At 46.6% G+C, this 23,724-nt stretch overlaps 1 protein-coding gene across 1 annotated transcript in view; it reads left to right on the top strand.

The window, feature by feature from the left end:
* Positions 1-23,022, top strand: part of IFNGR2 (interferon gamma receptor 2) — a 31,328-nt gene extending 8,306 nt beyond the window's left edge. Inside the window, exons 2-7 of the mRNA XM_019975850.2 lie at positions 983-1,115; positions 8,428-8,636; positions 12,909-13,054; positions 17,090-17,249; positions 17,953-18,110; positions 21,995-23,022. Coding sequence (XP_019831409.2) covers positions 983-1,115; positions 8,428-8,636; positions 12,909-13,054; positions 17,090-17,249; positions 17,953-18,110; positions 21,995-22,225 — 1,037 coding nt within the window. The 3' untranslated portion in view covers positions 22,226-23,022. The remainder of the gene's footprint in view (positions 1-982; positions 1,116-8,427; positions 8,637-12,908; positions 13,055-17,089; positions 17,250-17,952; positions 18,111-21,994) is intronic.
* The last annotated feature ends 702 nt before the right edge of the window (positions 23,023-23,724 follow it).

The raw sequence follows: 23,724 nt of genomic DNA, 5'->3' as shown, positions 1-23,724 counted from the left end.
TCCCTGTAGCTCAGATAGTAAAGAATCTGCCTGCAGTGCTGGAGACCCAGGTTTGATCCCTGGGTTGGGAAGATCCCCTGGAGAAGGGAATGGCCACCCACTCCAGTATTCTTGCCTGGAGAATCCCATGGACAGAGGAGTCTGGTGGGTTATAGGCCAAGGGGTCACAGAGAGTTGGACATGACTGGGCGACTAACACTACTACTCCTAAAGGTAGACAGGTGTCCTCATTAAGCCTCAGCCAGGACCTGCTCATATGGAACTGGAACCTGCAGTTGGAAAGGCAGCCCCAAGCCCCTTTCCCCACAGACTGTGTCAACTGTGCCATCTTTTGTTGTTCATTCGCTCAGTTATGTCCAACTCTTTGCAACCCCATGGACTGCAGCATACCAGACTTCCCTGTCCTTCACTGTCTCCCAGAGTTTGCTCAAATTCATGTCCATCAAGTCGGTGATGCCATCCAACCATCTCATCCTCTGTCATCCCCTTCTCCTCCTGCCTTCAATCTTTCCCAGCATCAGGGTCTTTTCAAATGAGTCAGCTCTTTGCATCAGGTGGCCAAAGTATTGGAGCTTCAGCTTCAACGTCAGTCCTTCCAGTGAATATTCAGGGGTGATTTCCTTTAGGATGGACTGGTTGGATCTCCTTGTAGCCCAAGGGACTCTCAAGAGTCTTCTCCAAAGCCACAGTTCAAAAGCATCAATTATGGGATTAACAAATAGTTAAACCAAGATAAGAAAGTTGAGGGAACCCTTCATGCAATCTCCAGGGAAGAGAGCCAAGGGAACCCCCATATGCCATTTCTAGGGTGAAGGGCTGTCTTTAGTCAAAGGCTAAAGGCGTAGGGGATGTGTGGGGAGAATGGGTAATATCAAAACCCCAGCCGCATGAATTACATATTTTTGTAATTGACTTTTCTCCTCTTGACCCTCCCTGTCTCTCCCTCATCTCCCTCCTTCTCTTATTCTCTGTCCCTTTCAAGACTCCCTGGCCCAGCTGCCTGCTCCTGGAAACCTGAAGGTTCACCTGTACAACGCCCAGCAGGCGCTGAGCTGGGAGCCGGTGTCCCTGGACAGCGACCCGAGGCCGGTGGTCTACCAGGTGCAGTATAAATAGTAAGCAATGTTTCTGTTGGCCTTCTTCCTGGGAGCTGGGAGTGGAATTGTTACAGAACCTGAGGCCAGCTGCCTGTTCTTGCTCCTTGGCAGCACTGTAAGCAAAGTCGTCACAAGCAGATAGTCCTCTCGGACTTTTTATTTTTTGGCCACACCCTGTGCAGCATGTGAGAACTTAGTTCCCGGCTCAGGGATCAAACCTACACCCGCTGGATTGGAAGCCCAGAATCTTAACCACTGGACCACCAGGGACGTCCCTCTCTTGTACTTCTTAAATCTCCAAGGATGGAGATTTCACAACTTCCCCTCCAACCCCTCCACTCATCCGAAGGCTGAAAGGATATTGACCCTCAGGGAGCTCAGCTGTCTCACCACAGGACAGCTTAGTTGTGTGGAAGTTGATTCATCAGTTTAAGGCGGAGATTGTATGAAAGAGCTTCCTGTCTGGAAAGGGCCAGAGGTATCTTTTGGTCTTCATCGTCTTCAGGTTTCAAAATCTGGATTATTTAGCCTTCTGGCCCGAATTTGGCCTAATAAGAAAGCTGTTCAATTAATGAACAATTAATTCCCAGTTTCTAAGCTGGTGATCCATTTTGCATTTTATTCTGGCCCCTCATTCTCTCCCTCACCTCCTGTTCAAGCCTTCCTACAGTTGGCCATCACTTGATTTACAATGTAGACACACAGAGGAAGGAGAAAGGCAAAATCCAAGCCGTCGTTTACCTTGGTAGATGCATTAAGTGAAGACCAAGTTAAAATTATTGTGAGACTTCCCTTGTGGTCCAGCGTTTAGGACTGCATGCTTCTAATACTCGGGGCAGAGATTTGATCCCTGGTCAGGGAACCAAAATCCCACATGCCCTGAGGTGCAGCCGAAACAAACAAACAAAAATTATTGGCTAAGTCATTTTTAGATTACTAAATAAACAAAAGTTTTAACAGTGGGAATGCCTAGTGCTGGTGAGAATGTGGCTGGTGGACACACGCTGAATCAGAATCAGTTGTGAGCACAGCCCTCTTGAAAAGTCAGTTGTTCTCTTCATTTAGAATCGTGGGAATGTCCATACTACTTTTTTTATTCCAGGCAGACAATACAACCTTCTGTATCAAAAAAAAAGAAACCAAACAAACTTACACTCATGAAGATATACATTCAAGTGTCTATTCATGTCCATTGGCTAGAAGTTGACGAATTGTGTCAAGTTAACTTGTGAATGAGCCCTTAGGGACCACTGAAAAGGGTAATTATGTGTCATATGACAGCAGGTGCAGCTGTATCCAATTTGGAATGAATCTGTGGTCAGAACAGGTAGGGCATGTGGAAAAATTACAAGTGGTTAATTTGTTAGAGGAGGAGGTTTCCAGAGGACTTCTTTTTTATCTTTAACTGTTCAGTGTAACAATATTTGCTTAAAAAAATGATGGCCTTCCCAGGTGTCACTAGTGGTAAACAGTCTGCCTATCAGAACAGATGCAAGACACACCCTGGGTTGGGAAGATCCCCGGGGTAGGAAATGGCACCCAGCTCCAATATTCTTGCCTGGAAAATTCCATGGCCAGAGGAGCCTGGCAGGCTACTGTCCATGGGACCACAAACGGTCAGACATGACTGAGCACATTGTAAAAATTAATTCTAAACTGAGATTTGAGGCCTATCTCTGGATTGCATTTATCTATGTCTATTTTTTAGAGAGATTTTTAAGGTGGTTTTAGTATTCTAAAATCTTTATTAAATTTGTTGTAATATTGCTTCTGTTTTACGTTTTGGGTTTTTGGCCTCAAGGCATTGGGGATCTTAGCTCCCAGACTGGGGATCAAACCCACCTCCCCTGCACTGGAAGGCAAAGTCCCAACCACTGGACCGCCAGGGAAATCCCTATCTACTTCTTAAGTGATGGTAAATTTCAAACATGATCATCTGTAATAAACAGACCTGTCCGTGAGGACCAGATACATCATTTTGTGCGCAGTACCAAATGAAAACGTGGGGCTCCTGGTTCAAAAACTTTGGGGAGTTCAGGATGGCAACATCAGAGCTTGAAGTCAGGAACCCTCTTAGGAGTACAGCTCTGTGCCACTGCACCGGCCACCTGCTTAGAGCTGGCCCCGCTCAACCTTCAGTGAACACAGTCTCCTAGAGCGCTGCCCAAAGGTTGCAGTAAGAGGAAGTCGCAGCTGATCTACCCACTAGCACTTGTCAGCCTTGATTGGGGAAGTACATTTATGAGTTGACAGAGGGCCTCTGGACACTAGAAGGATTTATTAAAGCCTTTGACGGTTTCACATCACAGACTAACCTGTTTCACTCTGTTTTCTATTGGGAAAGCATTTTGTAAGATATTTTTTTCAGGTTAGGGGCTGGTTTTGGTAAAGGAAACAGAGTTGAATGTGAATGTTCCTGTTTAGCGTTCTAGTGGTAAAGAACCCGCCCTCCAGTGCAGGAAACGTAAGAGATTTGGCTTTGATCCCTGGGTCAGGAAGATTCCCCTAGAGGAGGAAATGGTAACCCACTCCAGTATTCTTTTCTGGAGAATCCCACAGACAGAGGAACCTGGCGGGCTGTAGTCCATGGTGTCACAGAGTCGGACACGACGAGCGACAGCATGCACACGCATTCACGCATCATCCCTGTTTGGAAAAGCTGAGGGCTCATGAAAACTCAAACAGAGGCGAATTTTTATGTTTTCTTTTCAAATTACAGACTTGATTGTGGAAGAGGGCCTTTGATTTTTTTTGCTGGTCTGTTTTTAGATACTTTCACAAGTTTAGGACCTTTTAGTTACATGAAGTAATTTAATTCTGAGGCTCATGGAACTTTAAATTTTCCATTCTGTTTCTCTCCAGGAAACATCACTGTAACTTTAAATGAATGTGCCTTCATTTTTTGACAGTCATGCCAGCAAAGCCAAAATTACATAGAACACATTGTGCGAAAATTTTAAGTTTAAATCTGAGGTGGCAGATCCTCTGGCCTAGAGTCTGTTTGGCCCACAATGGTTTTTTGTTGTTGTTGCTGTTGTTGTTTTCCTAACTAGTGTTAACATTTACAAATCTGGAAATTTCACTTTAAAAAAAGAACCGAATTTCTGTTTTTTCTTGAAAATAAAGGCAGGCAGAGAGCCGGGCCCTTTCTAGGTCACACCCCACTTGGCCTCTTGCCACGCCAGGGCCTGCCCACCCCAGTCTTCCCAACCCCTTTTTTCTTAACTTCACTTTTTTCTCTTAACTTCACGTTTTTCTAATTTTAATAGCAAAGCACCTTCTTTATAGAAAATCTGGAAAACCCAGAAAAGTAAAAAGTACAAAATTAAAGCAACCTGGGGTCCAAGACAAATCACTATTCTTGTTTTAGTGTATTTCTCTCTAGACGTTTTTTCTAAATACATGGACTTGTTTGCAAATATGCCAGCATCTGTGTGAGACTGAAACAAGACTAGAGTCACACCTCTGGGTCCTGCTTCCTTTTTTTTCCCCTTTTAACTTAATGTAGTTAAGCTTGTGAATATTTTTTCCTACAGTTATTTCAGTGTGAACATTTTTATTTTATGTTTTGTTATATGATGTATCACTCATGATTTTTTTTTTTTTTACTTTTCCCCACCCACGAGTGGTGTAGTTGACAGTTTGTGACTATTAAAAGTAATGTCCTCAAACCGAAATCATTGATGACTGTTTTCATCCATTTCTGGAAGAGGACTTGCTGGGTTCACAGAGGACAGACTTACTTAATCATTTCTGGAAATGATGTAACAGAAGGTGAACAGGGAAATCATTGGTTGCTCAGGTTGTTAATAAATATTTTTAGATGGTGCTTAGTAGGCACCGCTGCCTTTTCATTTGAAAAGACCCTGATGCTGGGAAAGATTGAAGGCAGGAGGAGAAGGGGATGACAGAGGATGAGATGGTTGGATGGCATCAGTGACTCCATGAGTTTGAGTAAGCTCCAGGAGTTGGTGATGGACAGGGAAGCCTGGTGTGCTGCAGTCCATGGGGTCGCAAAGAGTCGGACATGACTGAGCAACTGAACTGAACTGAGTAGAAACCCCAGGCCCTGGTCCAGGCATTTTCCTCTTGTCCACGAGATCAACCTTCAAGACAATCCTAAGAATCAGATGCTCTAGCGCATCCCCATCTTATAGATCAAGAGACTGAGGAACAGAGAAGTGAAGTAACTGGGTTTGAACCTGGGTATTCTGGCTCTAGAGTCCATGTGTTTAATCACGAGGCTGTGCTCCCTCTCATGATTGAGGTTGCTTTCAAAATTAGACAAATTGGGGGACAGAGGCTGTCCATATGAACACATTGCCAGGAGCCAGGACCGCTTGCTGGGTATTGCTCAGACTGGCTGATTCATCATAGGCTGGGGCAAGAGGCTGGGGCTCCAGGCCTGGGCGGTGTCATGCCATGAGGCTGTGTTCATTGCATTATCCATTTAAATGGGGCCCACAGCAATTTATTTTTACCCTTTACAAATAGATGGGGAGCCAAACAGTGTCAGCTGTCATTTAAATTTGGATGGTTTGTGCCGTTTTAAACCCCGTTCTTAAGAAACACTTTAAAAAAGTAGTTCTGAATGTACAGAAATAACATACAGAAATGCAACAGATTTCTGTGTATTAATTTTGTAACCTGCAACTTTACCAAGTTCATTTATGAGCTCTAGTAGTTTTCTGGTAGCATCTTTAGGATTTTCTGTGTGTAATGTCGTGTCATCTGCAACAGTGACAGTTTAACCTATTCTTTTCCAATCTGGATTCCTTTTATCTCTTTTTCTTCTCTGATTGCTGTAGCTAGGACTTCCATAACTGTGTTTAAAAAGTGCTGAGAGTGGACATCCTTGTCCTGTGCCTGATCTTAGAGGAAATGCTTTCAGCTTTTCACCACTGACTGTGATGTTAGCTGTAGGTTTGTCATAAATGGCCTATGTTGTGTTGCCATGTGTTCCCTCTATGCCCACTTTCTGGAGAGTTTTTTTTATCATAAATGGCTGTTAAATTTTGTCAAAAGCTTTTTCTTCATCTGTTGAGATGATGGTATGGTTTTTGTTCTTCAGTTTGTTGATGTGGCATATCACTGATTAATTTGTGAATATTGGAAAAAATCCTTGCATCCTTGGGATAAATCCAAAACGGACAAGTTTGGAGGAGAGGGGAGGAGGTGGAACATGGTAGGTCAGTTCCCCGGCTAATCCCAGAGGGGGCCTTTTGCCCCAGTTCAACAGCTGGAATTGGCAGGGAGAAGGTGAGAGTACCTTCAGGTATCTGTGTAACTTTAAAAAAAAAATCACCCACCTGCTTCTGTAGCACAGCCCCCAGTCTGAGAGGGGGCGCCTGTGGTTTGTGATCCCTTTCCCAATTAGGTCCCAGGACTCCAAGGTACAGTGGTGTGTGAGTCTGGTGGGCATCTTCGGTGGAAGCCTTGGCCACATGTATTGATATCACTTTCATCGGGTTACCTGCCACTTTAGCAGAAGCTGAGTCTCCAGACTGGGTCAGAGAGACCCTTAGAAGCCCACGTGGTGTGGGAGAGCTGGTGGCTGTGACCCCAGCCTCATCTCTCCTGTCTCCCCTGGCCCTGCTTTCCAGGCCAGAGTTGCTGTCCAGGGCACAGCCTGTCTCTCAAGGGGACACTCCCTGCTGCCCCCACTGAGGCTTCTGGAGTCACCCCTCGGCCTTTTCTCAAGTCTGTCACCTTAGGACAGAGCTCAGAGTCGGGGATTAGTAATAGAATCCCGCATGGGCATGTGGTATCGGAACAGGGGGTACATTCTCAGTTACAAGGATGCATGGCCTTACAGGCAGCAAGGTTTCCTTGTGGGCAGGACTCTATTTTTTACAAATGGTTTATTCTTTCCTGGTTGCACTGGGTCTTCGTTGTTGTGCAGGCTTTCTCCATTTGCAACGAGCGGTGGGCTGCTCTTCATTGCATCGTGTGGGCTTCTCACTGTGCTTGCTTATCTTGTTGGAGACCACGTACTGTAGGCTTGCAACTTAAGGCATTGCAGCCCGTGGGCTCAGTAGTTGAGGCTGGCGGGCTCCAGAGTACAGGCTCAGTAGCCTGTGGCACACACAGGCTTAGTTGCTCCGCAGCATGTGAAATCTCCCCAGACCAGGGATCGAACCCTTGTCCCCTGCACTGGCAGGGAGATTCCTATCCACTGTACCACCAGGGAAGTCCATGACTCTTTTTAAATGGGCAACTATGGGGTGAAAACAAAGCTCTACACCAGTGAGAAACTGGGGTGTGGTTGCATGAACACAGTATCGGTTCTAAGACATAGGCTACAGAGGCTGAGTTTGAAGCATTAACATTGGCTGTGGAACAAAATGGGAGAAAATATTTGCAAACCATATATCTAATAAGGGACTTGTATCCAGAATATATCATATAAAAGAACTCTTACAACTCAGCAATTAAAAGGCAAATAGCCAAATCAAAATAGAGACACAGGATTTGAGTAGACGGTTTTCCAAAGAAGTTATGCAAATAGCCAGTAAGTACATGAAAAGATACCCAACATCATTAGTCACCAGAGAAAATACAGACGCTTGAATGGCTTCAATAAAAAGGTCATAATAACAAGCCTTGGTGAGGATGTGGAGAAAACGGAACCCTTATACATTGTGGCCGGGAACATAAGATGATGCAGCTGCTTTGGAAAACAGTTAAAAAGAGAGTAACTATATGACCTGGTAAGTTCATTTCTGGGTATACACCCCAGAGAACTGGAAACATAATTTCACACAAAAATTTATATGTGAATATTCTTAGCATTATTCACAGTAGCCAAAAAGTGAATAAGCCAAAAGACAAATAGCCAAAAGACAGCCCACCTGTCCGTCAGAACATGAATGGATAAACATGCAACCGGACGTTAATTTGGCCATAAGAGGGGATAAAGTACTGATACGTGCTACAACATGTATCACACTTGAAAACATACTAAGTAAAACAGGCTAAGTGAAAGGCACTAATCACAAAAGACCACATCAGTTATGATCCCATTTCTATGAAGTGCCAGAACAAGCAAATCCTTAGAGATAGGAAATAGATCGGTGGTAGCCTAGTGATGCTCTAAGCATGGGGGTTGTTTGGGGGATGATGAAAATATTCTAAAACGGGTATGCGGAGGGTTGCACCACCCTGCGCATATACTGAAAGCCATTGAACTGTCCCCTTAAGTGAGAGCAGTGTGTGATATGTGAGGAATATCTCAATGAAAAAAATTTTTTAAAAACTCAACCCTGGGGGAACTGTGATCTGTGATCAAAGAGAGATTTCTGCTAAGTGAAATCCTTTTTTCCGTTTGCAGCAGCACCAGTAGTAACTGGTATGATGTCAACAAAGAAGATAGCAAGGTGGATTGTACGAACCTCACCAGGACAGAGTGTGACTTTACCGCAAACAGCCTCTCGGAGGGGTTCCCACGGCGTTTCAACATCTCTTTACGTGTTCGAGCTAAGCTCGGGGGCCTCGTTTCTGCCTGGGCAACAGCACCTTGGTTCGAACACTATCGGAATGGTAAGGGGACTTGGGTACAAATTCCTTTAACGTTTGCACTTTGCTCTTTGCTAAGCGGTACTGACTCCATGCGCCTAAGTCCTGCCTCTCAGCCTAAATAACCAGCACCCAGATGGGTGTGATGGTCAAACCAGAGTACTGTCCACAGAGGCTGGGGCTAGGGGAGGGTGATTTGCTACACTAGGGAGTTGCTAAACCACAGCCTGCAGGTCAAATCCGGCCATCGACCTGTTTTTGTACATAAAGTTTTATCAGAACTGTGATGTGTGTGTACACGCATCACATAATAGATATTATCATACATAATAGAATATTACTCAGCCATTAAAAAAGAATGGAATAATGCCATTTGCCACAGTGTGGGTGGACCTGGAGATTGTCACACTAAATGAAGTAAGCCAGACAGTGAACGATAGATATTATATGATATTACTTACATGGGGAATTTAAATCTATAATACAAATGAACTTATAAAACAAACAGATTCACAGATATCGAAAACAAATTTAAGGTTACCATAGTAGAGAAAGGGGAGAGAGAAATTAGGAGTGTGGGATTAACAGATACATACTACTATATATAAAATAGATAAGTAGCAAGGACCTACTCTGTAGCATAGGGGACTTAAAATAACCTATAATGGAAAAGAATTTGAAAAAGAATGTATATACGAAAAAATAAAAAAAATAAAAAAAAAAAGAATGTATATACGGGTTTCCCAGGTGGCGCTAGTGGTAAAGAACCCACCTGATACTGCAGGAGACATAAGAGACACAGGTTCGATCCCTGAGTTGGGAAGATCCCCTAGAGGAGGGCACGGCAACCCACTCCAGTATTCTGGCCTGGAGAACCCCACAGACAGAGGAGCCTGACGGGCTACGGTCCATGGGGTCACACAGAGTCAGACACGAATGAAATAACTTAGCACCATGCATGCAAAGGTATATATATACACACACACACACACACCTGAATCTAACACAGTATTGTAAATCAACTATTCTTCAATTTAAAAAGTTTTATCAGAACACAGTTTCCCCATCTATTGATGGACTGCCCAGTGCTGCTCCCATGCTGCAACAGGCCAGCTGAGCAGTTATGTTGGGGGCTGTCTGACCTGTCAGAGCCTAAATTCACCCTGGCACTTGACTGAGAAAGTTGGCCAACCTCTCTGCTGAGTGGGATACTATTAATAGTGTATTGGCTTCACTGGTCACCATCATCTGGCACAACTTCTTTTATGTTCAGGAAAGCTCTTAATTCAGCCTTGACTGGTACCTGTCGCATAGCAGAAAATATCTGTGGAATGACTGCATGAACAGATGTCCTCCCGGATATTGGAAGGGAGCATCAGAGTCATCAAACACTAGTTCATAGCCTTGTTCCTTTTGCTGTTGTTCAGTCACTGAGTCGTGTCCGACTCCTTGCAACCCCATAAACCACAACACACCAGGCTTCCCTGTCCTTCCCCATCTCCTGGAGTTGGCTCAAACTCATCTCTTTTGAGTCGGTGATGCCATCCAACCATCTTAGCCTCTGTTGTCCCCTTCTCCTCCTGCCCTCAATCTTTCTAGCATCAGGGTCTTTTCTAATGAGTTGGCTCTTGGCATCAGGTTTAACGATTCATTTTTTACATGGTCAGCTATGCCTGATGATTCTCCCATGTCTACACAGATGCAAAGTATGGAACTTCTTAGGATCTTTATTCAAGCTCAACAGAAGTATAAGACAGTTGAGGAAATGTGATTGCTGTCTAGATATTTGATGACTTGCTAAGCAATTGTTGTTCACATACTGTAGATGTTATAATGGTATTTTGTTTATTTTTTAAAGGGAGGGGTCTGGTCTTTTCAAGATACATATCTTATAGATGCAGCGATGTAATGTCTGAGATTTGTTCCAAACCATCCGGAGAGTGGGAGGGTCAAGGTGGTCCTTACAAGGTGAAGGAGAAACAAAACTTCCTGGACCAAGACGGTTGATGTACAATGGGGTGACTAGTACATGCTCTTTGGCTACAGTCTTCTCTACTTGCTATGTGTTTGAAATTTCCTGTAATAAGAAGCTAAGGGGGGAAAAAAATCAGTATTTGCTAGCAGTTTGAGGATGGGATGAGAAGGCAGGGTGGTCCCTGCCAGCTGGTCATCTACTGGGGACCAGGCCTCTGTCCTTGAATGGAGCACTGCCAGACATCTGAGCTGTACCTCAGTGGGATTAGTAGGGAACAGAGTAGGCAGCGACAGAAGCAGGGCCCATCGTGATGTCACCAGGCCCCTGGCAGCCAGCTGCTGCTGTCTGTCTTCCCGGCCGGAAACGGCTGGCTGTGTCATTGGTTAAGTTACTGGCAGAGTGTCTCTTCGAGCCAGTGGTGTTTGCAGAGCCCATTGCTGCTTTCGGCACTTGTGGTCGAGTCAGGATGGGTAAACAGCGTGACGATGCCTTACCAAGGGCTCGAGGGGAGAGGGGTTGGGACAGTGGCTGAAGGGGGCAGGCTTTAGCATCACGTAAACCTGGGTTCAAACCTCAACGCTGCCCCTGACCGGCTGTTACTCTGGGCAGGTCATATCCCTCTGGGCTTCAGTTGCCCCCTCTGAGAAATGGGGATGGCCTTGCATGGTTGTTACATGCAGATCTGTGCGGACACACATGTAAAATCCGTGTTGCCAGGTTTCAAGTGATCGCTCAGGCCGTGGGCGCCGCTGTCGGTAGTCACCGCACAGACCTATCAGGTCCTCCTTCTGGGCCTGGAGAGAAGGCAGGCTGTCCGCCCTGGAGAGGCAGGCTCATCACATTGGGATCAGACTCCTGGGCGCTGACCTTTCAGTGGTGAAGGGATGTGGTCATCCAGGCACATACACCCACTCCCTTGGGTGAGTCACAAAAAAGTGTGGAGAATCTGCTCAGCGGGGAGGGGGCCCTGGCCCTGCACATGGGTGGGCTGACCGGCGCTCTGGCGACTTCACCGTCTGAAGGGCACCTTGAAGATATGCGTGCCAGCGTCCGTGAGTGGGTGTGATGCAAGCTTTTTCTGTTCCTCGTGGCCAGTCTGCTAACAACACTGAGGCTTGAGACGGGCCCCACCCGACAGTGTATCTGTCTGGACTTAGTTCCTCCACCATAACAAAGGAGGTGAGAGGGCAAGAGTGCAGGCCCTCCGGGGACCAGTTACTTTACGCAGAGAGAAAGGTGGCCAGACCACGTGCCTAACCCTCCCCAACCTGGGAGAGCCCAGGGTGGGGCGTGGAAGCTAGAGAGAAAGCCAGCCCTCCTCTCGTGAACAGGTGACGGTTCCCAGCGATATGATCGTCTGCGTGCGTGTGTCAAACGTGCAGAAACAGGCCCCTAAGAACTTGGAGCACATGACTTGTTCCTTGATCTGAGTTCCTCCGGTTAATTATACAGGTTAGATGCTTACTTAATAAAGGCTATAGTCTTTCTTCTATAGTGTTCCAGAATCACAGTACTCTCCAGTGATGTGTATTCCAGAACATGAAAAGTCTTAACAAATAGATACATGATAGTGTTGTTGTTCAGTCGCTCAGTCCTCAATCCCCTGGACGATAGCCTGCCAGGCTCCTCTGTCTGTGGGTTTTTACAGGCTGGAGTGGGTTGCCACTTCTTTCTCCAGGGGATCTTCCTGACCCACGGATCGAACCCACATCTCCTGCAAGTCTCCTGCATTACAGGCAGGCTCTTTACCCCTGAGCCACTGGGGAAGCCCTTGTGATAGCAGTGTTTCATGTTATTATCTTTAAGTGTGTCCTATTGGAAAAAGCTAAAAGAGAAATGTGTTTAAGTTTGCAAACACCACTTTTATCTATATAAAAAAATATGTAACAAAAAGAAAATATATATAGAAGGTAAGAGCTAACAAAATCTTTTCATGAAAATTTGACCTTTGGTTAACCTTCCAGCTCTCTGGAAACCTGATAAAAGCTAGCCTATAAAACATGTTATTAGCATAGCATACGGCAGAAAGACCTCTGGTAAAGAATCGGCCTGCCAATGCAGGAGACACAAGAGACACAGGTTCGTTCCCTGGTTGGGAAGATCCCCTGGAGGAGGAAATAGCAACGCACTGCAGTAGTCTTGCCTGGAGAGTCCCATGGACAGAGGAGCCTGGTGGGCTACAGTCCTACAGTCCCTTGTGGCGCAAAGAGTCAGACACGACTAAAGCAACTCGGCACTGCACAGTATATATATACACACACATACATGCACACACGTGTATCTACATAGACTGATGGATCTCGTTTGTAATTCTATTTCAGCTACCATTGGGCCTCCAGAAAACATCCGGGTGACCCCAGAAGAAGGCTCCCTTATCATCAGGCTTTCTGCTCCCTTCGATGTCCCTGCCACCGAGGCCTATTTTGTGTATTGTGTCTACTACTGGGAGAAGGCAGGAGCTAAACAGGCAAGAGCGTGTTCTTCTCTGTTTTTGATGTTCTTTTCTTTGGAGTTTCTGGGTAGCAAACGAAAGGCCAAGGAGGGGATTTCCCTGGCAGTCCAGTGCTTGAGACTCTGAGCTCCCATTGCAGTTGGTGGGTTCAACCCATGGTCAGGGAACTAAGATCCTACAAGCTGCTCTGCTCAGCCAAAAGGAAAATCAAGTGGCCAAGGACACCAGGGTATCCCAGTGCACCCTTAGAGGACAAGACCCATCTGCAGGGCCCTCTCTGCCTCCTATCACACAGTCCCCGTGGTCTGAGTCTGGATTCAGCTGGTGCCCAGGAAGTCTTTGCCACACTCCAGCAGTGGGAAGGTCTCATGGGCCTGTTTCTACTCATGGGCCTATTTTTACTCCTGCAGTCTGCAAGGTTAAGCTATGTGACATCTCTGATCTGAATGGTTTTCAAAGAAGGCAATGCGAATAGGTGAAAAGTCTCAGTGAAGGCGAGAAGAGGGCATGTTCCAAGGAGAAGGGCCAGTAGGTTGGAGAAGGCTGGGCACATCCGGGAACCGCACATGCCCGGATCCATCAGAAATTCGGGCCTGGGACTCCCCTGGTAGTCCAGTGGTTACGAATTCACCTTCCAATGCAGAGGACACGGGTTCAATCCCTGGTTGGGGAGCTAAGATTCCCACATGTCGCAGGGCAACCAAGCCCATGCACCGCAACAAAGACCCAGCACAGCCAAAATAAAAATAAATTAATTAATTAAAAAAAGAGAAATGGGGCCATGTGAGGGCCTTGGGCAGGGTAAGGTTGACAAAGGAGGGGTCAGAGCAAAGGGGCCTGGTGTCTGGGCCACGGTCATCTCCAGTGTCTGATCATCCAAGCTGCATTTTTTTTCCTATTTTTTGGCCACACTGTATGACAGCAGTGGGGGTGGGGGGTGAGCCTTAGTTCCCCAGCCAGGGATCGAACCTGTGCCCCCTGCCGTGGAAGCCCAGAGTCATAACCGCTAGACTGCCAGGGAGGTCCCTTCAAGCTACATTGAATGATGTTTCACTATGTGTGTGAACCTCCAGATTTCCTACGTTCAACATTACTCTAATTTTTATAAGAATTTTAAGAGCTGTATGTTTACCTGGAGCTTTCTTCGTGTCTGGCACTGGGCCGGGCACTTTGGATACATCCTTTCGTTTACCCTTTGCACCCATCAGTTTCACTGAGAGGGAGAGGGAGTGTGAGGACTGCCCGAGGCACTCGGAGGAGGCGCCTGGCTCCAGAGGGCCCGTGCTGTCAGTGCTGTGTCTCCCACGTTGCTGATGTTTGCACTTGCTCTGTTTCTTTATGAAAGTGAAAGTCGCTCAGTGTGTCCAGCTCTTTGCAACCCCATGGACTACACAGTCCATGGAATTCTCCAGGCCAGAATACTGGAGTGGGTAGCCTTTCCCTTCTCCAGGGGATCTTCCCAACCCAGGGGTCGAACCCAGGTCTTCTGCACTGCAGGCAGATTCATTACCAGCTGAACCGCGAGGGAAGCCCCTGTTTCTTTACAGTGAGTGTAAAAACACCAAGGAAGGCAAAACTCACTGAAGGGCAGACTCTCAGCAAATAGGGAAGAAAGAAATAATCGTTTCCCAAAATCTGAGTTCACAGTTCTGGTCAACTGGAACAGAGGAGGTCTGGAAGAATCTGGGAGGGATTCCCCTTTCAACCAGAGCATCTATGCTTTGGACTTCTGTGAGCAAAAGATTCTGCGGCTAAAGTGACTCTGAAAGCCACTGATATGGTCTCCATTCCAGCTGTGAGTCCAAATGTCAAGGGTCCCCATACCCAACCCCTAGATTTGCTCCAAGGATCCTCGGGGACTCAGCGTCCAGTTGTACTTAAGGCTGTGACTTATTACAGAGAAAAGACACAGAACAGAGTCAGCAAAGGGAAGAGACACAGGGGGCAGAGTCTGAAGGAGTCCAGGCAGAAGCTTCCAGGAGTCTTCCCCTCATCACACAGGCTACTCTCAATTCCCCCGACAACAAGAGTAACCGAGTATGTGAAATCGCATCTCCCAGAGAAGCTCCTGGGATACTCAGTACCCAGGGCTCGTACTGGGGGCTGGTCACACAGGCACCCTCGACCCAGCAGAGCCACCAGGGCTCCTGACTCCCAGAGGTAGAGCAGGTGTTCAGCATCAGAAGCATCATGTATACATTAAAACAGCCTTATCACTTAGGGATCTGTGGGACGCTCCTCAAAGCCAAGTTCCCAGATGCCAGCCTTGGGTCAGCCTTGCAAACAAGACCTTTCTAAGGACAGGTCTCCTGCGTTCCTTACTGTCTCAGGCCTGAACGGTAGCTCTTCTCTGTAGTCTGTGATTCTTCTGGAATAGCCAACTGGCTGCTGAAATAAACTCAAAAAAGAATAGTGTTGGGACTCCCCTGGCGGTCCAGTGCCTAAGAATCTGCCTTCCAAGGCAGGGAACCTGAGCTCGATCCCAGGTCAGGGAACTAAGATCCCACATACTGAAGGGCAACTAAGCCTGTGTGCCACAAGGAAAGATCCCACGTGCTGCGGCTGAGACCCAACACAGCCAAATAAATAGATAATTTTTTTAAGAAAAGCATATTGTCCTTAAATTTACCTTTTTTAAAATAATTATTTCTTACTTAAAAAAAAATTTTGGCTGTGCCAGACAGCTTGCAGGAACTTAGTTCCTCGACCATGGATTGAACCCAGGCCATGAGAGTGAAAGCGCCAAGTCCTAAACCACTGGACTACCACAGAATTCCCTGAAATTGCCTTATGTGGTGTCATATTTTACTCCTTATGTGGAGTAAAAATTGTTTCTTTTCTGCCCTGGCAGTCATCATCGTTAAACAGGAGGGGAGAAAGTTTTGAATCATCTATAATCCTACTGTTCAAATATAGTATGACCGTTTGTATTTTTAAAAGTAAGATCATGTCCTATATACTGTTGAATGATCTGCCTTTTTTTTCAGTCAACATATATAATAAGCCACTTTATCTCCACACTCTGAAGCTGCCACCATTTCCAGTGGTTGTAGCGTATTCTGTGTGTGTGTGTGTGTGTGTGTGTGTGTGTGTGTGTGTGCGCATGCGTGCTCAGTCATGTCCGACTCTTTGTGACCACATGGACTGTAGCCTGGCAGGCTCCTCTGTCTATGGGATTTCCTGGGCCAGAATACCAGAGTGGGTTGCCATTTCCTTCTCCAGGGGATCTTCCCGACCCAGGGATCGAACCTGTGTCTCCTGCGTTCCTTATCACTAGCACCACCAGGGAAGCCCTAGTGTTTTCTACTGTATCTCCCAATATGAAAGCAGTCCTTTAGGAGAAATCCCGTATCCCCATAGTGTGTGGTGTCTTTTTCTCATTTCCCCATAGAATAGTGACAGTTTGCCCGGAATGAGAGAGGGGCCGTTGACCGAACATGTGGAGGTGACAAACCGGAGGGAGGTGTCACGGCAGGCGAGGGAGACAGGGGACAAGATCCTCTAAGAATCTGGGACCCAACTCTTCCTTGATGACATAAATTTCTAAGACCGTGTTCACCAGAACTATAAAGGGAAGCAGCACAGTGAAGCGAAAACCAGAAGCAGATTCGGAACCCAAGGAACAGTATTTCCTAGAATGCCCTTTTCCCCTCTGTTCATCCACTGACTTGAAACTGTAGACGAGACTAACCATGAAATATACAATGTTCATTTCAAAGGAGAAAATTTCGTCCTGGAAATTGGGATTTGCTAAATTCCAGCTCTGGACCCTCCATTGCTGTAATGGGGCTTCAGATCTCACAGCCAGAAACACAGCTCTAATGCCGTCAGCATGTTTCTCAACACTCCTCCCGTTTCCACACGTGAAATTTGTCGGCTGTAAGCGTTATATGTATAAAATTGGTATTCTGTCTCTTTAAAACCAGAATTGCCTTATTCTTTGGTTATTGTGTTCGATGTGAATTTGGGGAAACACTGGAGAAGACGGAAGGCCTTGACCATCCCTGTGTGGGTAATTTACATGTGCGGTTGTTGATGCTTGCTACGCAGGTGACACGCCCGTTCAGGAGTAACTTCATCACATTGAATGATTTAAAACCCTTAAGAGTATACTGTTTTCAAGTCAAGGCAGAACTGTTTTTGACCAAAGAAAACATCTCTCGACCTGGACATTTAAGCAACATATCTTGCTGTGAAACGGCAGCAGATGGTAATGTATGCTTTCCTAAGTGCTTTCTTTCTGAGCTGGAAACAGAACACTCCTAAAATAGTGCAATCAGGAATTGCTTTTTTGGTGAAGGGTGGTGATGAGCGTAGGGAGATCCAGAGAGGACGGGCTAAGACAGCAATTCACGGTAGATACAACGAGGCTGTGCTGGAATCTCCAGAACAAGAACTGCCAGACGGGTAACACCTGCTTTGTTTTAGGATTGCCTTTGTTGTTCAGTCACTCAGTCGTGTCCGGCTCTTTGCAACCCCATGGACTGCAGCACGCCAGGCTTCCCTGTCCTTCACTATCTCCCAGAGTTTTCTCACACTCATGTCCATTGAGTCAGTGATGCCATCCAGCCATCTCATCCTCTGTTTCCCCCTTCTCCTGCCCTCAATCTTTCCCAGCATCAGGGTCTTTTCCAGTGAGTCAGCTCTTCATATCAGGTGGCCAAAATATTGGAGCTTCAGCCTTAGTATCAGTCCTTCCAGTGAATATTCAGGACTGATTTCCCTTGGGATGGACTGGTTTGATCTCCTTGCAGTCCAAGGGACTCTCAAGAGTTCAATAAAGCATACAGGGCAGGGTGGAAGAGAGCAGTATCCATTCATTTTCCTGGGACGTCAAGTGTATTTATGCAGTGATGGATGAGAAATTACCTGATGTGTGGGTCATCTTGTTCGTTTTTCGGTTGTCTCTCTAGCTTCTGTCAAGCTTCAACAAGACTTCCTGGCTGCCGGAACCACCTTTTTGGTGCTGTCAGTGGTGGTAGGGTCCTGTCTCTTCCTGGTTCTGAGATACAGAGGCCTGGTTAAACACTGGTTCCACTCTCCGCCGCGCATTCCATCACAGATAGAGGAGGTATGTACACGCCCACAGGGGTGACTTGTCAGGCTTTCTTGCCCCCTAGTAAAACCTAAGAGTAGGACAGTGGACAAAGCCACAGACACAGAGATCAGAGTTAAAAGTGGTGCTTGGTTACTTGTACACTCGTCTTCACAGCAGCATTACTCACCATAGCCGAAAGGCAGAAACACCCTGAATGTCTATTGACAGATGAATGGATAAATAAGACGTGGTGGGAATTCCCTGGCGGTCCAGTGGCTGGGACGTGGCACTTTCACTGCCATGGCCCTGGGGTTCAACCTGGTCAGGGAACTAAGATTCCTGCAAGCCTCATGATTCACCACCCCCGCCCCCACCAAAAAGATATGGTATATACATATGAACGGAATGTTAACCTTAAAAAAAAGAAGGGAGTTCTGAGACATGCTACGATAGAGGACCTTGAGGACATTACGATCAGGGAAATAAACTAGTTACAAAATGACAAATACTACATGATTGCACATACTCGAGCACTTAAGAGTACTCACATTCACAGAACCAGAATGTAGGATAGAGGTTGCCCGGGTCTGAGGGGAGGGAGGAAATGGGGAGTTCGTGTTTAACGGGGACAGTTTCAATTTTACTATGAAAAAAATGAAAAAAGTTCTAGAGACAGATGGTGCTCATGGTTGCCCAACAATCTAAATAGACTTCACACCACTGAACTGCACGCTTAAAAAGGGTCAGGACGGTAAATTTTATGTTATGTGTTTGTTGTTGTTCTTTAGTCACTCAATCGTGTCCAACTATCTGCAACCCCATGGACTGTAGCCCGCCAGACTCCTCTGTCCATGGGATTCTCCAGGCAAGAATACTGGAGAGGGTTGCCATTTCCTCCTCCAGGGCGTGTCTCCTGCATTGGCAGGTGGATTCTTTAAACTGAGCCACAAAGGAAGCCCCTGTGTTATATGTACTTTTCCACAATTAAAAAAAGTTTTTTTTTTTTTTTTAATGGCACGAGGTTGGCCAAAAGATGGCCTAGTCTGGCCCATCCAGGAGATTGGCCGTGGTAGGTCCCACTGGAGACAACACATCAATCCCAGGCGTTTGGAGACTGCCCCCAGGGAGCCTGGCTGGAGCTCACGGACCAGTGGAGGCTGCAGTCAAGAGCATGAGCTTTGGGTTAGACAGTGTGCACGCAGGAGGATTCTAGAGGAAACACACCCAGAGCCATGAGCTCAAAGCCTTGCATGCCTAGCGCACAGGCCATGTTACTTTAAAGAATTTAAGAAAGAAAAGTGGAATGGGTGGGCCTTGTTGTTCAGTTGCTTAGTCACGTCCAACCCTTTGCGGCCCCGTGAACCACAGCACACCAGGCTTCCCTGTCCTTCACCATCTCCCAGAGTTTGCTCAAACTCATTCCATTGAGTCTGTGATGCCATCCAACCAGCTTATCCTCTTACCCTCAGTCTTTCCCAGCATCAGGGTCTTTTGCAACAAGTTGACTGTTTGCATCAGGTGGTCAAAGTATTGGAGCTTCAGCTTCAGCACCAGTCCTTCCAACTTCCAATGTATATTCAGGGTTGATTTCCTTTAGGATTGACTGGTTTGATCTCCTTGCTGTCCAAGGGATTCTTAAAAGTTTTATCCAACACTCCACTTTGAAAGCATCAACTCTTTGGTGCTCAGCCTTCTTCATAGTCCAGCGGGTCTTACAGATAGTCTTGTTTTCCTGCCCAGCCACACCGCAGCCCCCCTCCCCAAGGCTCAGTGAGGCAGCCAGGTCCTCTGAGGACAGAGCCATTGGGACATTCTTGGGATCACAAGCTAGCTGATAGAAGAATACTTAAAACTGTTTGCCTCTGGAGGTTTATCATTCTTCAGTAAAATCAGAATAAAAGTACTAGAAACAGAATCTCATGTTGTTGTATCTCGTCTATAAAGACAAAGTCTAGAAAGAGCTGTAGTCACTTGATTTCCTTCATATGTCATGAGCTGTTTAAGGGACACAGACATTATGAGAAATACACATTGAACTCCCTACTGGGACCTGCATACAGATGCTGTAGGATTCTGCTTCTATGAAGACTCTAAGTAGAATAACAGTCAAACTCATAGAAAAGCAGAGAGTAACACAGTGGTTAACAGGGGTGAGGGGAGAGGGGAGTGGGGCATTGCTTTCAAATGGTAGGAAGTTTCAGTTATGCAAGATGAATAAGTTCTGGTTTCTGCTGTGCAAGATTGTGCTATAATTAGTACTGTGTTGTGCCCTTAAAGGGGCTTCCCAGGTGGTTAAGATTCCACCTACTAATGCTGGAGGCACAGGAGACTTGGGTTCAATCCCTGGGTTGGGAAGATCCCCCGGAGAAGGGAATGGCAACCCACTCCAGTATTCTTGCCTGGGAAATCCCACGAACAGAGGAGCGTGGCAGGCTACAGCCCATGGGGTTGCAAAGTGTTGGACATGACTGAGTGACTGAGCACGCACATGCACTTCAAAATGTGTTAAGAGAGTAGAACTCAAGTTAGGTGTTCTTACCACAAAATTACAATAACGGCAACAACAACAGCAACCGATTTTCCTGGTTAATACTGTCACAACAGAACAGCTGTCACCTCGGAGTTTTACTTGCATTAATAATCTCCGTCTCGGGACTCCCCTGGTGGTCCAGTGGTTAAGACTCTGCACTTCCATTGCAGGGAGCGCAGGTTCAGTGCCTGATCAGGGAACTAAGATCCTGCATGCCATGTGATGAAGCCAAAACACTAAAAAACAAAACCAAAAAAACCCAAAAAACTCTGTCTCTCAGTAGAACTAGCAGCCGGGCCCCAGTAAGTGAGTTTACTGCTACTTGTTTCTTTGGGGCTTGAACCTAAAACACAGAGCCTTTCGATTTGCTTTCCTGGGAAAGTGTGAAAAGTCTGTATCAAAGGTCACTGAAGTTTCATGAGAAAATGACTCATGTTTCACTTGTATTTTTGAGGTTTCGCAAGTGCACGTGACATGCTGCTGCTCCTCTGCTCACCAGCCAGCGCTAAGCTGACTGCATTTCAGTATCTTTCAGCATTTCCAAGAGCCATGCGGTTGGTTCTTGGTAACTTGGTTGTGGTGGTCGTCATTGTTCAGTCGCTCATTCATGTCTGACTTCCCTGTGACCCCCATGGATTGTAGCCCGCTGGGCTCCTCTGTCCATGGGATTTCTCAGGCAAGAATACTGGAATGGGATGCCATGCCCTCCTGCAGGGAATCTTCCTGACCCAGGGATCGAACCTGCGTCTCCTGCTTTGGCAGGCAGATTCTTTACCACTGAGCCACCTGGAAAGCCCTTTGTAACTTGGTAATTGATGTCTAAGCCCAAAGCAGAGGCAGGAGAGACACAGCACATTAAGGGTGTGGATCAGCATTTCAAATCAAGGACCTGCACTTTCTCATTCGCCCATGGCTGCCCGCTGCAGATCCTCCGCACCCATGTGTGTGTTATATAAAGCAGAAACACCTAGTGGGTGGGGTAGCTGAGAAAAAAATGCCCGTGAACTTTCCCTCTTCACCCTTACCTTGTAGGTGACCAGGAGGCTTCATTTCCTCCTTTCCTGAAAAGTTAGAATTCCGAGACATTCCAGGTGAATAGCCCACAAGCCCTCATCCAGCCAGTGCAGCAAGTCAGAACTTCATTTCTCGAGTTACACACCTTACACACTTTCAGAGTATCCCCTTGGTTGGCCCTTGGATTCGTGTGCAAGCTATTGAGATGAGGGGTGGGGAGGGGTTTTCAGGATTTTTGAAGCTGTTTCATTGGTGGACAGAAGTGGAAGTTACACCAAAATGATATAGGATTATGCCAACTCAAACTAAAGTCAAAAGGTCTTATATCTGGAACTTACAGACTAATTATGGTGATGGTTTTCAATTTTTCAAGTATTTAAAGGATCCGGCTCAGCCCATCTTAGACGCCCTGGACAAGGACAGCTCGCCAAAGGATGACACTTGGGACTCCGTGTCGGTCGTGACGTTTCCAGAGAATGAGCAAGAAGGGAGTCCCCAGAGCACTTTGAACCAAAGTGCTGGTCCAAGCCACCAGCCCACGGAAGGAGTTCTCTGTGCCAAGGAAGCTGCGACATGCCTGTCAGGACTGGATGGAGCCACTTGATCCTTAGTCTCATCACAAAAAGACCTTGGGGGTGCCTGGGAAGAAGTCAGTTGTGGGAGAGACAAACATTTTTTTTAACTAGTGAAAGTCGTTCAGTCGTGTCCGACTTTGCGACCCCAGGGACTGTATAGTCCATGGAATTCTCCAGGCCAGAGTCCTGGAGTGGGTAGCCTTTCCCTTCTCCAGGGGATCTTCCAAACCCAGGGATGGAACCAGGATCTCCTGCATTGCATGCAGATTCTTTACCAGCTGAGCCACGAGACCTAAATCCTGCAAGTTTCTAGACTGATTCTGCATACCAAAAAAAAAAAGTTTTTGCTTAAACACTAAAAAGGCATGTAATCATTTGTTAGCAAACAGGCTGTGACACCCTTGTGATATTTCGGACATTGTTGCCTGGCCTGGGTGGTCAGGAGACGGGGTCCTTTCCTTGGTTCTGGCAAGGCCTAGGGCCCTTTGGGCAGGTCACGGAACCTGTCCCAGCCTCTCCTGTCAAAGGACACTCAGTGGCCCTTGACACCCATCTCCTGGCTTAAAATGTAATTAATCCCGTGAATAATCTTCTAGTAATTTAAGGGACTTTTTTTTTTTTCCAAACTAGAAATAAAAGACTGTTTCACTAACTTTTTATCAGCCTGTGTAGGGACATGTCTGGTGACCCAGTGGCTAAGACTTCATGCTTCCGGTGCTGGAGATGGCGGGTTTGACCCCTGGTCAGGGAACTAAGACCCCACATTGCTGCACAGTGTGGCCAAAAACTGTAAAGAAATCAATAGACATTTGAAAGTCTGTGTGAAGGTTTCCTCTCCACCTTCTTTATTTTAGCCTCTTTTCTGCAAAGTTTCAGCTTTTTGCTATGACGCTATCTATGATGCCCAGCAGACTCACCCAGAGGCCACGCAGCAAGAACTTCTGACTTGTGTCACTGGACTGCTTGAAAAGTTAGGCAGGGGGTTTGCAGAAGCTGCATCAGCACTGCATTCAAATGTGATGTGTCGCATACGTCGAGCAAGGCGTGTAAAGGGAACGAGCTTGTGGCCAACAGTGTATCCGCTGGGCTGCTGGTCTTCTCATGGGGCAAGTATTGATGGGCTAAAAATCCATTTATCTGATTCCTGAGGCTTAGGAAATGGATGCGTCGCTTCACGGCTCCCCTCCAACACACATAGAAAGTGACATGTTGCCATAAGTTCTGCTTCAGAAAGAAGCCCCCACGGGCAGCCTCACCTTGACAATGGGAAGTAGAAATGCTGATGGTAGGTCCATGAAGTACCTAGGACTGGTTGATGGAACCACCTGCTGTCTCAGGTGGGCCCTGTACCTCTGGTGAGGAATTGGCCCTTGGGCTGACTTTCTAACCAGTCGTGACCCCTGCCATCCAGGGTGACAAGAGAGGAAAGGACACCCACCCACAGCTGCCCCCCACCCACCCACCCCAGAGGAGTCCCCTTATGAGATGTCTATGTTATCAATCAGGTTCACCTTGAGTTGGGACAGGG

Source organism: Bos indicus, chromosome 1 (assembly GCF_029378745.1).
Source record: "Bos indicus isolate NIAB-ARS_2022 breed Sahiwal x Tharparkar chromosome 1, NIAB-ARS_B.indTharparkar_mat_pri_1.0, whole genome shotgun sequence".
In the NCBI taxonomy this organism is placed as follows: domain Eukaryota; kingdom Metazoa; phylum Chordata; class Mammalia; order Artiodactyla; family Bovidae; genus Bos; species Bos indicus.
Note: the sequence above shows the minus strand (reverse complement) of the source record. Positions and strands in the feature narration are given on the sequence as shown.